The 14,679-nt window shown below is 40.6% G+C and overlaps 1 protein-coding gene across 3 annotated transcripts in view; it reads left to right on the top strand.

Moving 5' to 3' along the window:
* The window catches only part of MTHFD1L (methylenetetrahydrofolate dehydrogenase (NADP+ dependent) 1 like), a 249,208-nt gene that overhangs the window by 58,380 nt on the left and 176,149 nt on the right, over positions 1-14,679 (top strand). For all 3 annotated transcript variants that reach the window (XM_023729119.1, XM_023729120.1, XM_023729121.1), the window contains exons 9-11: positions 4,562-4,653; positions 6,204-6,301; positions 9,680-9,853. In XM_023729119.1, the coding sequence (XP_023584887.1) occupies positions 4,562-4,653; positions 6,204-6,301; positions 9,680-9,853 (364 nt within the window). The remainder of the gene's footprint in view (positions 1-4,561; positions 4,654-6,203; positions 6,302-9,679; positions 9,854-14,679) is intronic.

Below are 14,679 nucleotides of genomic sequence, written 5' to 3'. Positions count from 1 at the left end.
GGGTCAGGGCGCCTTTTGGGGTCTACTTCCGGCCCAGCGGACTCCCAGTGCAGAGTGTGGAGGGAGGAGGTAAAAGGGAGAAAGTTTTTTCCCAAATGGCCTTTTTTTTTAATCCCCACGAAAGGGTGCACGCATGTACTTATCCTAGCCTCTTGGGAGTTGCTCTTCACTGGTTCGGAGTGTCCAAGCAGAATCTCTGCTGTTGGGTCTCTCCTGATGTGGAAACTGCTTCCCGAGGGCGCGCACAGTACAGCTGTTTGCCTGCTTCACTGCGGACCGGCGTGGCTGTGTCTCTGCAGTATCACCGCCGCGGCTCTAGCCCTCCTCACCTCTTCCAAACGGTCTTCCTCTCCCATATCACTCAGACGGATTTCTTAACCTTGCCTTGTTCAGTGCTGCCAGATGTTCACATAGAATCAAATCACTTATTTTTCCAGGTCTTTGTTGTAAGAGGGATATAGGAAGTGTCTCACTACTCGGCCATGTTGACCATGCCCCTCTCCCAGTGTTGTTAATCTTTAAACAATACCTGGGGGAAATGATTTTCCAACACCCTGAATACACTTGACAATAGAACATCATAAAACACATACTCTTAAGTGTTTTGTGCTCTTTCTGGCAAAGGACTATCAGCAAAATGGATTTTGTAAGAGTAGAATGGTCCAAAAAAATAAGACAATGGTTTCTTTCTTTCTTTCTTGTTTTTTTTTTAATTTTTTAAAAATTTCTCCTTTGTCTGTTTTTATTTCACACTCCAGGAGAAGAGGCCCACATAAGCAGCAAGACATATCTTTATATTTTACAGTCATTTCAGTGAGCTCACATTCTCCATTCTTAGAATAGTCTCCAGGCAAGTGAAGGGTTGATGGAGTTCCAGCACAGTGCTTGATGGGTGGAATCATTGAAAAAAAAATTTTTTTTAATTTTGTTTACTTTTTTGTTGTTGTTGCGAATATACACAGCAAAACATATACCAATTCAAGAGTTTTTACATGTACAATTTAGTGACATTGATTACATTCTTTGAGTTGTGTAACCATTCTCACCTTTTCTCAGTTGTTCCTCCCTCATTAATGTAAACTCACTGCCTCCTAAGTTTCCTATCTAATCTTTCGAGTTGCTGTATAGATAGTTTTTAAAAGAGCATACTGCTCAAGACAGACATTTTTTACTAGTTATGCTGAACTGTTTGGTTTTAACAAGACTTCAGGGGATATTTTGGTTTAAGGTTTAAAGATTATCTCAGGGCAGTAGTTTCAGGGATTCTTCCAACCTTCATGGCTCCAGGAAGTCTGGGGTCCATGAGAATTTGAAATTCTGCTCTGCATTTTCCCTCTTTTGATCGTGATTCTTCTGTAGAATCTTTGATCAAAATGTTCAGTAACGGTCACCAAAGAAGACATTCAAGTGGCCAACAGACACATGAGGAAATGCTCGCGATCACTAGCCATTAGAGAAATGCAAATTAAAACCACAATGAGATACCATCTCACCCCAGCATTACTGGCACGAATCAAAAACACTGGAAATAACAAATGTTGGAGGGACTACAGGGAGATCGGAACAATTATGCACTGCTGGTGGGAATGCAAAATGATACAGCCATTTTGGAAAATGATATGGCGCTTCCTCAGAAAGCTAGAAATAGACATACCGTTCGATCCAGCAATCCCACTCCTAGGAATATATCCTAGAGAAATAAGAGTCATCACTCGAATAGACATATGCAGACCTATGTTCATGGCACCATTGTTCACAATAGCAGAAAGATGGAAACAACCTAGATGCCCATCAACAGATGAATGGATAAACAGACTATGGTACATACACACAATGGAGTACTATGCAACGAGAAAGAACAATGATGAATCTGTGAAGCATCTCATAACATGGATGAAACTGGAGGACATTATGCTGAGTGAAATAAGTCAATCACAAAAGGACAAATATTGTATGAGACCTCTATTGTAAAAACCCATGAAAAAGTTTACACACAAAAAGTAACAATCTTTGTTGGTTACGAGGGATGGGAGGGGTTCGGGGGAAATAGTAAATAGGCAATAGGTAAGTGGTATCTTTGGTGAAGGGTGAGACAGTACACAATACTGGGGAAACCAGCACAGCTTGTACAAGGAAAGGTCATGGAAGCTCCATAGACACATCCAAACTCCCTGAGGGACTGAATTGCTGGGTGGAGGGCTGTGGGGACCATGGTCTCGGGGAACATCTAGCTCAATTGGCGTAACACAGTTTATAAAGACAATGTTCTACATTCTACCTTGTTGAGTAGTGTCTGGGGTATTAAAAGCCTGTGAGCAGCCATCTAAGATACTCCACTGGTCCCATCCCTTCGGGAGCAAGGGAGAATGAAGAGAACAGGATACAAGGAAAACATTAGTCCAAAGGACTAATGGACCACAGCTACCATGGCCTCTACCAGACGGAGTCCAGTACAGCTAGATGGTGCCTGGCTACCACCACTGAATGCTCTGACCGGGATCACAAGAGAGGATTCTGGACAGAGCTGGAGAAGGATATAGAACAAAATTCTAGCACACACAAAAAAGACCAGATTTACTGGCCTAAAGGAGATTGGAGAAACCCCGAGAGTATGGCCCCCAGACATCCTTTTAGCTCAGTGGTGAAGTCACTTCCGAGGTTCACCGTTCAGCCAGGGATTGGACAGCCCCATAAAACAAAACGGTACTAATGAGGCACAGCAGTCCAGGGACAAGGGCTAGAAGGCAGGAGTGGACAGGAAAGCTGGTGATAGGGAACCCAAGGTTGAGTAAGGTTAGTGGTGATGTGTAATGAGGTTGTTAACCATTGTCATAGGGCAACATGTGTAGTATTTAATGAGAAACTATTTTGTTGTAAGCCTTCATCTAAAGTGAAAATAGCAGCACAACTGGAAGAGTGTAGTTGATGTCACTGAACTGTGCATGTAGAAGTTTTTGAAATGGTGTATCTTTGGGTATGTATATTTTCACCAAAACAAAAAAGGTTGAGAAGGGAGAGGGTTGACATGTCGTGGGGTTGTTAACCAGCGTCATAAAATCATATGTGTACTACTGTTCAGTAAGAAATTATTTGTTCTGTAGACCTTCACTTCAAGTACAATTAAAAAAAAAAATGTTCAGTATTGGTAGCAGGGCACAATCCAGAAAATAGTTTCTTAATTCAGAAAAGTTGCTGTTAGAAGTGTTTCTTTTTTTCTAAGGGAGGTTGCAGCCTAAAGCATTGCATGTTTTTGTTTACTTTGCGTAAATTTTGTAAGTGCTAACTAAAGGAATTGTACAGAGCTTTTATAAATGCCTTTCTGTTTTGAAAACCTGGCAATCTCTGAAGCTAATATTCTAATGTGATTTCTAAATTTTCACGGAAAATTGGTTAGATCACTTTTATGACAAGAAGTTTTAAAATTGTGCCTGATCTTTCAAATGACACTTTGGCTGAGCTTATTAGGTGTTTTAGTTTGCCGGTTTATACTTCGTACTCACAAGTAAAATTGCTTCTATTTGCTATATATTGTCTCGTAAAGATTATAGATACTTCTAATAAGATTAAAGTCCCTCATGTCAGAAAACCAAGAAGGATAAGAAATAATTCTGACAGCTTATGCTGTGAGATACACCTCCATTTCCCTTTCTTCCAAGCGATATTTTCACTGTAATTGTTTAAACACACATATACAATATGCCAAGCCCTTTACGTACCTTATCACATTTAACTCACAAAATTCAAAGAGGCCGATATTACTCAGATTAATTAATGTGTCTGAAGTCACAATTGCTAATAAGAGGTGGAGGCAGGATTATAATCCCGATCGAACTCTGAAGTCTGTGGCTCAAGCTACCAGGCTCTCGTACCTCCAAATTGAGTGTAGCAAATGTCCACTGTGAATGGTCTTGAGCTACCATGTATATCTTTATGTAGGTCATATTTTTTTAAAATCACAGTAAAATACTTGGGATTGTTTGAAGGTACCATATGCTTAGACATTTCTCTCTGGTTTCAGTGTGAGATATAGTTTCTCAAAGCATATGTGCTGCCTTTAATTAGAACCCCATTCATCCCAGGTCAGTGGCTGAGATGGACATCCTCTAATGTAAAATATGGAATAGGCCCAACCAGAGTCCCAGACTGTGCCAGGACCTGGTGACCCACCTCCAGCTGTGCCCTGGCCTCTGAGCTTCTCGGGCTGGAAAATAAGACCATTATTCAGCATGCTGGCATTTTGTTGCTGCTGTTGTTGTTAGTTGCCATTGAGTCAGCTTTGACTCATGACAGCCTTACGTATAACAGAACGAAACATTGCCTGGTCCTGTGTCATCTTCAGGAACCCTGGTGGTGCAGTGGTTAAGTGTTATGGCTGCTAACCAAAAGGCCGGCAGCTTGGATCCACTTCAAAATTGTTGGTGTGTTTGAGCCCATGGAGGGTTTCCCTCGTGTTCACTGACCCTCTCTTTTACTAAGCATGATGTCCTTTTTTAACAGAGTAGTTGGTTATACACAACCATATGCTAAACGTCTTTTTCTCCTCCTCTCAAATGTTTTTCAGGGAAACTTGAATGTGGGTCTCCCAAGGTACATCCTAGTGGTCTCATTGTAGAAGACGATGTGAGCCTCCTTGCTGCAGCTTTGCGAATTCAGGTTTGCACGACATAGCTCTGTGAAAAGTTTTGAGTTTGGAGCTTTGACTAATAGTTCCTAAGAGTTTGTGGGTGCTTTCTGTTTACCCGGCACAATGTTAAACATTTTATACCATGAGGTCACAACAATCCTATAAATACTGTTATACGCATTTGACAGATGAGGAAACTGAAACTTCAAAAAATTAAGCTACTTGCCCATGATCACACAAGTATGGGGCAATGGGCCCAAACCAGGGTCTGTGTATTAGTTATCTATTGCTATGTAACAAATTAGCCCCAAAACTTAGCAACTTAATACAGCAAACATTCATTGTCTCACAGTTTCTGTGGGCCAGAAATCTGGGGGTAGCTTAGCTGAGTGGTTCTGGCTCAGGATCTCTCATGCAGTTGAAATCAAGACGTCAGCTAGGGCTTGACTGGGGCTAGAGGGTCCACTTTCAAGATGGCACACTTACATGGTTTGTGGCATGTGGTATTTAATTCTTCACTGGTTGTTGGTAGGATGACTGGACCTCTCCAAAGGGCTGCTTACAACGTGGCAGCTAACTTGCCCCACTTCAAGTGATCCAAGACAGAGAGCAAGAGAGAGACCACAGAAAGTTTTATGACCTAGTCTCCGAAGTCACACACTACCAGTTCCTTTTTCTTTCTTTGTTAGAAGTGAGTCACTAAGTCTAGCTCACATTCAAGGGAAAAGGGGTTGTGCTCACCTCTTGAAGACAGGAGTATTAAAGAATTTGTGGACATCTTTTCAAACCACCACCATCTATCTGACCTAAAGCCCAAGGTCTACAGCTATCCACCAAGTAAGCTGAGCCTTCTGATGCCATTGGAGCGTACAGTGCTGGTGACTGCTGGCAGTGACATTAACTCACAGTAGAGAAACATGAACTTCTAATTCCTATTACAATAGAATTAAACAGAAGCAAGTTTTAATTCATTTCTCTCTTACATACAAAGGAATAAACAAACACAACTTTCTACTTCAAAATCGGATCACGTTTCTATAAGCATTATATGTTATAATTCAACCAAGGCCAAATTTTCCATTTATTTTTATTTATTTTTTGTTCACTTACTTTATTTATAATATATGTATATGTATACATATATCACTATGTAATAACTCAATTTAGTTCTTTTGTACCAACTGTAGAAGGATTATACATTGTACTTGAAATGGTGTTGCACATTTTAGAGGCTGGACATCTAAGCTGGTCATTCACGCAGGCTCATATTTTTGTCCCATTTTCTTTTCTAATTGAGTTGAAGAACCCACTCAGCATAATTTTATCCATGTACTTAATGTCATTAGTGAACACTTAAATGATCTTAATAGTACATATATCTCACGTTTTCCTTATTAAAAAATCTACAAATCTAATTACATGTGAATAAAATTATTCCTGATATTCATTTGGTTTGTTATGCAGCTTTATAATCCTTTTCATGATATACCATCCACGAAAAACCTTTTCCTAGCTTAAATACGTACTCTGTCAGCTTTTACTTTCATGACTGAAGTTGTCCTTTCTGTTCCCTGTGCAGAATGTGGTCAGCAGTGGAAGGAGATGGCTTCGTGAACAGCAGTACACAAGGTGGAGGCTTCACTGTTTGAAACTTCAGCCTCTCTCCCCTGTACCAAGGTATCGTTGGTGATGTCAGCTCACTGAAGTGCCTTAGATGTTCAAAGTTATCCACTGGGTCCAGGGGGACAACTTAAAAGTACTATGGTTTTGATGCTAGCTAATTTTCCCTAATTGAATTGCTGCACTATTTGTTCTTTCATACGTCTTCCAAAATTAAACAATAATGAACATGTTTACCATATACTGTCAATTCTACAATGCATATTTTTTCATTTCTGAAATCTGGATGTGTGTTACGGTCGATGATGTATCCTATGTTCAGTTGCAGTGTCTTTTCTTCTGAGTGGTCCATAAAAATAATAGTGTCTTAGATTTGACAAAATATAGTGATGCAATATTCAGAATATGCTTTTCAGTGTTAGAAATGCCCAACAAGTGTCAGCTTGGCCTTTAGGACTATGTAGGTTTCTCCTCTGTAAGTAAATGCCCAACCAAACCCAATATCATTCATTCCATGTGAGAACTGAGCTCAGTTTTCTTCAACATATAGAAATATCTGCTATCTGACTGGAGAGTCTGTGATAGTCAAGATGGATATTTTCTCCAGAGTGCTATTTCTCAAAAATCAGCCATTGAAAACCCTACAGAGCACAGTTCTACTCTAATACACATGGGGTTGCCATGAATCATAATCAACTTAATGGCAACTGGTTTGGTTCTTATTTTAAGCTGTATATTCTCTCTATATAAATTTGGAAATACAAACTGCAACAAAATTAAAAATTTGTTAATTAAATTTAATTTGTTAAAATTCTTATGTATACATAAGAATCACCCAGGGATCTTGTTAGAATATAGGTAACGATTCAGTATATCTGGGGTGGAACTGCAAATTCTCAGCAGGAGGTTGAACCGGAATGAACCAGTTTGAAGCCCTGTTTAGAACTGACCTCTTTCCTTGGGCAATAGGCTGAATGCTCTGGTTGGATTATAACTCCCAGGCTAAGTGAAATCCTCCAGCTAGGTTTTCTCCCCTGAAATAAGACTAAACGTCATAGTCATCTTCTGTGTCCATTCATAACATAAATTCTAGTGAAGAATGTTATTCTTTGTGGCATCGTCCGTGTAGTTATGCAGTCTGTTTTGTAAAACATCTCATTTTTTGAAGTTATGCTGGTATAGGGCCTTAGCTTTAAAAAAATAAGTAGATTCTGTTTACAGAGGACTAAAAGAATGAAGATAGACTCTGCCAATTTGTATATCATAGTGTATAAACCAAAATAAATTCTACTTGGGGGAAAGGTGCTTTACTTGTTTGACCAAATTTGACTTCTAGAGCCTCTGGGGAAAGAAAGGCAGGCTGAGTAGTTTATAAATCACTCCAAAAATCAAAATGATGTCACTATGACTCTTTAACTACTGAAGAGAAAACCTGGGACATTTTTCAAATTTAGGCTATTCAGTTTGGGAGTTTGTAGGGGGAGAGAGACAGATAAAGGGTATAGCCAGAAAGGAAAAATGAAGAATATAGAAAAGTAAACCAAACCAAAATCAAACCCACTGCTGTCAAGTCAATTCCGACTCACAGTGACCCTATAGGACAGAACAGAACTTTCCCATAGGGTTTCCAAGGCTGTAATCTTTATGGAAGCAGACTGCCACATCTTTTTCCCATGGAGCAGCTGGTGGGTTCGAACTGCCAGCCTTTCAGTTAGCAGCTGAGTGCTTAACCTCTGTGCCACCAGGACTCCTGATAGAAAAGTAAAGGTGGGCGCGGGGTGGGGGACTAGAGAGGAATGAGGAGAGGACAGGGGACAGGGGTTATCTGGCTTGGAAGTGGTGAGCTCAGCCCCACATCCCGGGCCTGAGGCATCCTCTCCCCGTCCCCCAGGCATCCTCTCCCCTTCTCAGCTTCTCTAGTGTGTTTTGGAGAAGTCTGCATCTGAGGTCAGTTTACTGTTACCTCCGACATCAAGGTCAGATCACCATGGGGTCTCGGAGGAGTATATATGATAACATTAGAGCTGGGAGTGGGGCGTTGGTGGTTCAGTGGTAGAATTCTCACCTTCCATGGGGATACCCAGGTTCAGTTCTGGCCAGTGCACCTCATGCACAGCCACTACCCATCTGCCAATGGAGGCTTGCATGTTGCTGTAACAGGCTTCAGCAGAGCTTCCAGACTAAGATGGACTAGTAAGAAAGACCTGGCAATCTACTTCTGAAAGGTAGCCAGTGAAAACCCTATGGATCACCACAGTTTGATCCACAACCACTCATGGTGATGGCTCAGGACTGAGCAGTGATTCGTTCCATTGTGCCTGGGGGTCGCTATGAGTCTCAGCTTACTCAATGCAGCTAACAATAACAACAGGTCTGAGAGTTGATTTGTCAGCAGTTAAGACCAGAAAAAATAAGAGCATGGGGGCTCTCTGCCTTGGGGAGGGGGATCTACAGCCCATTGCAAAGGGACTGCTGTCCCACAAAATAAGTCCTCCAGGCTGAGTCCCAGCACTGCTGTCTTCCTTGTTGTGGAACTTTCCAGAGCAATTCTGACGTCTCCTCTTCCGTGCTAAAGGCTCTGGTCTGGCCTTGCTGCCTGGAGAACAAGTGTGCGTTCCAATTCTCACTCTCACACAGATGGCCTGCCAGACGGATGGCCCGAACCACAGTAAAAGAAATGACTGTACACATGAGCCCCAAAAAGCACTCTCTGAAAAGTTCATCGTTACTGAGGTGATTTTCATCATCCATCTGCAGGAAGAGCCATGGAGTTCTCGTCTTGCCAGTAAAACAGAACAGTTCAGTTATTTGCCCAGTGACACTTTGGAGCTACTAAAATTTCCTAGGCTGAAGTTGAGCTTGGAGCACTAGGTCATTTTACCAACAGTTATGTAATTAATCAAATATTTTGAAATCTGATTTTGGACTTGAAATAGGAAAGAAAGAGGGAAAGTATGGACGCAGATAAAACAAAACAGCATTTCCACATTTTCGAATGGCCAAGAGACACATGTGGCTAGCCCAATTGGAGAGCATTATGCAATAACCCTTGTAGTCATGGTTAACCAATACAGCAATGACCCATATAGAGCATTTGGCTGTATGGTGGAGTTACATTTGTGGGAGGCCCTTGGACACGTTGTGATATATTCTCCTTGCCCTGTGGCATAGGTGTTATCACTGTCCCTGCATCACACTCCCCGCAGAACTAGGACCTTTGTGAGTTTTTCTGGGTTGCTTTTCTAAAATGATGCATTGTTTTCACATGTGCATTAATTGTTAATTGCGCATTAATTGTTAACACTGCTTGGGAGAAAGGACCACAGAGCAGTTGCGTTAATTTAGTTGTTGGCATGGTATATGGTTGTTTTTCACTTCAGCATCGACCACCGAAGCTGAGAGAAGACTCTTGTCTCTTCTGTGTTTTCCCCCCAGTGATATTGAGATTTCAAGAGGACAGACTCCAAAAGCAGTGGATGTCCTTGCCAAGGAGATAGGATTGCTTGCAGATGAAATTGAAATCTACGGCAAAAGCAAAGCCAAAGTACGTTTGTCTGTGTTGGAAAGGTTAAAAGATCAAGCAGATGGAAAATACGTCTTAGTAGCTGGGTAAGCCAACTTTTAAAACCTATTTTGCAAAGGAGACATGTTTAGAAAACTCTCTTTCCCATTTACGTCTGTCATCATACCCTCAAATCCGTCTTCTGCTCAAATTTGACAGTACTGTGTCTTTTTTCACTTGGCGATCCTTCATTAACATGAGGCAGGTTTTTCTTTTCAACGCCAAACTAATTTGTCTCCGTCACAAAATATAAAGTGTAACAAGTGGCTAATCTTTTGTTTCTCTTGATAGGTTGTGGTCACCGCTGCTCCTCCACCTTTGAATTTTCATGACAAAAAAGCAAAATAAGAATTGAAAGTGAAATATTTTGAACTGTGCAGTTTTTTATGTGTTCTGTTTTAAAAAATATTCTAGTGGAAAATGCACAGATAATGAGGCTTATACTTCCCTTTTAATATCCTTGATATTTCTTATTTATGCAGTCACATTACAAAAATTCATTTTTCTTATGTTTCAAAACTAGTGGTGGGCCATTTTCACTCATGTTGGCCATTTTATAAAGTGTTTTATAAAAGATATATTCATAGTTTTTGTGAAAATGAGTGTTTGCTTTGTCTCCTCCCCGCCCCCCTGCGTTTTAGAAAACTACATCCAAGCACAAGATTCTTACTAGTTGAAAGGATGATAGGAAGCAAGGGATTTCAAGTATTTATTCAGTGTGACCTAGAGGGAACATCAAGAGACCATTTAAATTTCTTTGTTGTCTTGAAATTTCATTGCATGGACTATTATGATATATGGGCCAAGGTTTGAGGTGAAAAAATGTATTTATTAGGCAGAGACATTTGTTACAACTGGATTTGACTTTAATAGTTAACTTTGTTTTTTTACATATTTAATGATTGATATGTTGTTGTTAGGTGCCGTTTTGATTCCGACTCATCACCACCCTCTGTGACGGAGTAGAACTGCTGGGTGGGTTCGAACCACCAACCTTTCAGTTAGCAGCCGAGCACTTAACTATGCCCACTGTACCCATTAACTTGTTGCTGTTGAGTCAATTCTGACTCATATCAACCCTGTAGGACAGAGTAGAACTGCCCCATAGGGTTTCCAAGGCTGTAATCTTTACAGAAGCAGACTGTCACATCGTTCTTCCACTGAGCGGCTGATGGGTTTGAACCACCAACCTTTCAGTTGGCAGCTGAACACTTTAACTACCGTGCCACCAGGGCTTAATTATTAATATGTGCTTTATTATTATTTTTATTTCTTTGGAAAAAAAGAAAGTTTAAGCAATTTATTTAAGTCATAAACCCACGACAGTAAGTATTTCTTTTTATGGTATTAAAAATAATACATATCCATTGTAAAATTATTCAAAAAATACAAAAAAATGGACAAGAAAGTGTAAGTCATCCTAAATCCTACCACCCAGAGGAAAGGACTTAGCATTGTGAAGACTGTCTTGACACTGACACAGTCTTGCGTAAATGAGATCATACTAAATGTGCTCTTCTGTAAGCTACTTGTTTATTCAACAATATGCGTGTCCCTGGTTCCATGTCACTGAATATATACATCTGTATTATCAGTTTTCACAGCTATGTAACATTCCATTGCTTGCCATCAACAATTCTTAAATGTGTGCAAGAGGGGAAGGTGCTGGGAAGCAGGTAGTAAAAAATGGCTGGGAACAGAACTCAAATTCTAGTAAAAGACCAGACTTAATGGTCTGACTGAGACTGCAGGAACCCCAGAAAGCATGGCCCCCAGGCTCTCTGTCAACCGTGCACTAAAACCATTCCCCAGGCCAACTCTTCAGTCAAAGATTAGACTCACAAAGAAAATGATACTCTCGAAGAGTGGGCTTCTTAGCTGAAGTAGATACATGAGACTAACTGGGCAGCTCCTTTCTGGAGGTGAGATGAGAAAGCAGAGAGGGTCAGGAGCTGGTTGAATGGACACGGGAAATCTGGGGTGGAAAGGAGGAGTGGTGTTGTCACAGTATAGGGAGAGGAATTAGGGTCACATAACAATGTATGTATAAATTTTTGTATGAGAGACTAACTTGAATTATAAACTTTCACTTAAAGTACAACCATAAAAAAAAAAAAAAAAAATGCCTGGGAAGATGGTAGATTCCAGATCATGAATCTGCCTGGCACCTCCAGCCCCACTTGGAGAAGCACTGCTGTGGCTCAGCCACTGATGAAAACCAGTTTCTATGGAGTCGATTCTGACTCATGGCAACCCCATGTGTGTCAGAGTAGAACTGTGCTCCATAGGGTTTTCAGTGGCTGATTTTTCAGAGTAGATTGCCAGGCCTTTCTTCCGAGCTGCTTCTGGGTGGACTAGAACCTCCAACCTTCGGGTTAGCAGCCAAACACTTTAACCATTTGCACCAACCAGGGACTTCCAGCTGCTGATACTACAGCATATTTTTAATTCTTCAAGTGTATTGAGGCATAAAAATGGATTGAAAGTATGATCTGGATGTCCCATAATTTATTTAACCACTTCTCTAATGATGAGCATGTAAATCGTTTCCAATTTTTGGCCATTATAAACACTACTAAAATTAACAACCTTGGGCATGCATGTTTGTGCATTGTTGTGCTGTCTCCTTCGGAAAAATGCCTAGAGGTGAATTCAGGTATTCAAAACTATAAAGATAAAAAGCAGAAATATCATCTATAATCTCACCTCTCTAATGGTATCATAATTTCATATTCCCTCCTCCTCCTTCATTTTTGTAAGCGGGATAGACAGCCAGGATCTTTTTCCCCCGCTGGCTGTAGTTTCAAGGAGGTTTATACAGAGATGCCTCAGAAGAAAGGCCTGGCCCTCTGGAGCGCAATTCTGTTCTGACATACATGGGGTCCCCATGAATCAGAATCAGCTCAATGGCAACTGGTTGGTTTTGGTATACTTTGCCGTGGCACTTGGTGGTCTGTGACTGAAACCTTCTTCCTCAGGCTCAGGACCACCTCCGTTGGATTCTGAGTCCCTTGCCAGGTCTTGGGTCCATGTGACTGAGCTTCGGAAAAGCTCCCTGCTGAGGGGATACTGGCCCCACCTGCAGGCACCTTCTGGCCTTCTGAAAGCAGCCGGCCAGCTGTAGGGTCCTGGTGTTTGGGGCACACAGTCTAGTCAGTGTTGCCATCCTGAACAGAATCAAACTTCATGCACATTTGCAATGAATAAATAGACTTTTGAACATTAAGAACTTTAAAAAGCAAATTTAGCATCTTATCTTCAGATCTGCGTCCCTGCTTTTAGGCTTGTTAAGTGGGTCACTGATTTCCTCACCTGTTTGAGGTGGACAGACTTCAGGAAAACTCAGAAAAATGTGCTTTAAAAGGGAAGAATCAAGCAGCCATTTTTCTCACTGATTGGCTGATTCGCTTAGTTTTGTGCTTGTCAGTATTGGCAATAAACACACAGATCTGCATATGGCCCTGCGCTTTGGTGAGAACACAGAATTGTCACTCCTAAAGCAAAAGCTCTGATGATGTTACCAAGTTCCTAAGTTGAAAGGAGCCCTGGTGGCCCAGTGGTTAAGTGCTCGACCGCTAACCGAAAGGTTGGGATTTTGAACCCACCCAGTGGCTCAGTGGAAGAAAGACCTGGTAATCTGTTCCTGCAAAGCTTACAGTGTAGAAAACCCTATGTGGCAGTTCTTCTCTGTCACATGGGGTTGCTGTGAGTCAGAACCGACTCGCCGGCACCCAACTACAGCAAAGCAAAAAGCTCTGATGGTTTTGTTATCGGCTTCCTAACTTGAGGTCCTATTTGGCCTCCTGCCGCGTGCCAGAGGATGGCTGATGTGGGATCACAGCCAAACGTCCATCTGTACCCAGTAGAACATTCTCCCACACTCTTCCTTTGCAGGCGTTAATATGTGTAACTGAACTGAAGAAGGCATGCTGTCATGTTGTAGATAACAGGCAAAAATCAGACACAAGTTCTCAAGTGTAGATTTAACCCTAAGACAGACACAGTTCTCTTTCTGAATCGTAGTGTACATTCCCTTACTTAACAAAGACCTTTGAAGGAACAAAAATTAAATTGTAGTCCTTTTACCAGCATTGAAAAAGAAAGCTGTGAGGGTTGGATTTTGAGTATATATACATCTGTAGCAAAATTTGAAGAGTTTTAGAAAGTGTACACTACACACACTGCCTTCTATAAGGAAAATATAAACCTTTTTTTTCCTTCAGCACAAGTGATATATTTTTTTTAAGTGTGTAAGCTGCCTTCAGTATCAAATATTTAACAGCTGGGTGCTTGAGGCCAGTTTAGAACACAGTCGTTTATAATCTAAAGTGATAAATCAATTCAAAATAAGAATCACCTCCACATTTTTACTTTTGATCTGGTCAGCCATGGAAAAAACTGGTATTCTTAAACCATTATATGTCCTGTTGTAAACTTCTTTAGAAACAAATAAATTATCTCTTCTCAAAGTTTTTTATTCTGAAAATAATACTGGTTTATTGTATAAAAATTTAGACCATAAAGAAAAGTAAAAGGAAGGAGAAAAACGAAATCCTTCATTACCTAGAGTGTTAAAAATTTTTGTTTCCTTCCAGGATTGTATTTATGCATCCATCCTTTTTACACATTTCAGATCATACTCAAAATACCATTTTATGTCCTACTTGTTTCTCTGAACACTATAACAAATCTTTTCTCATTCTTTAGAAGATTTCGAAGACCCTAGTAAATTTTCAGTACACCTAAATAACAGTACACTTGTTATTGTACATTTTGAATTTATGTATAAATGTGGTTTCAGCATAATCAACGGTGGGATTAAAATATAAAACAATAGGATTTAAAACTAAATCTTACACCATTAATAACCCAA

Source organism: Trichechus manatus, unplaced genomic scaffold (genome assembly GCF_000243295.1).
Source record: "Trichechus manatus latirostris isolate Lorelei unplaced genomic scaffold, TriManLat1.0 scaffold00002, whole genome shotgun sequence".
NCBI classification, from domain to species: Eukaryota; Metazoa; Chordata; class Mammalia; order Sirenia; family Trichechidae; genus Trichechus; species Trichechus manatus.
This window is presented reverse-complemented; position numbering and strand designations above follow the sequence as displayed.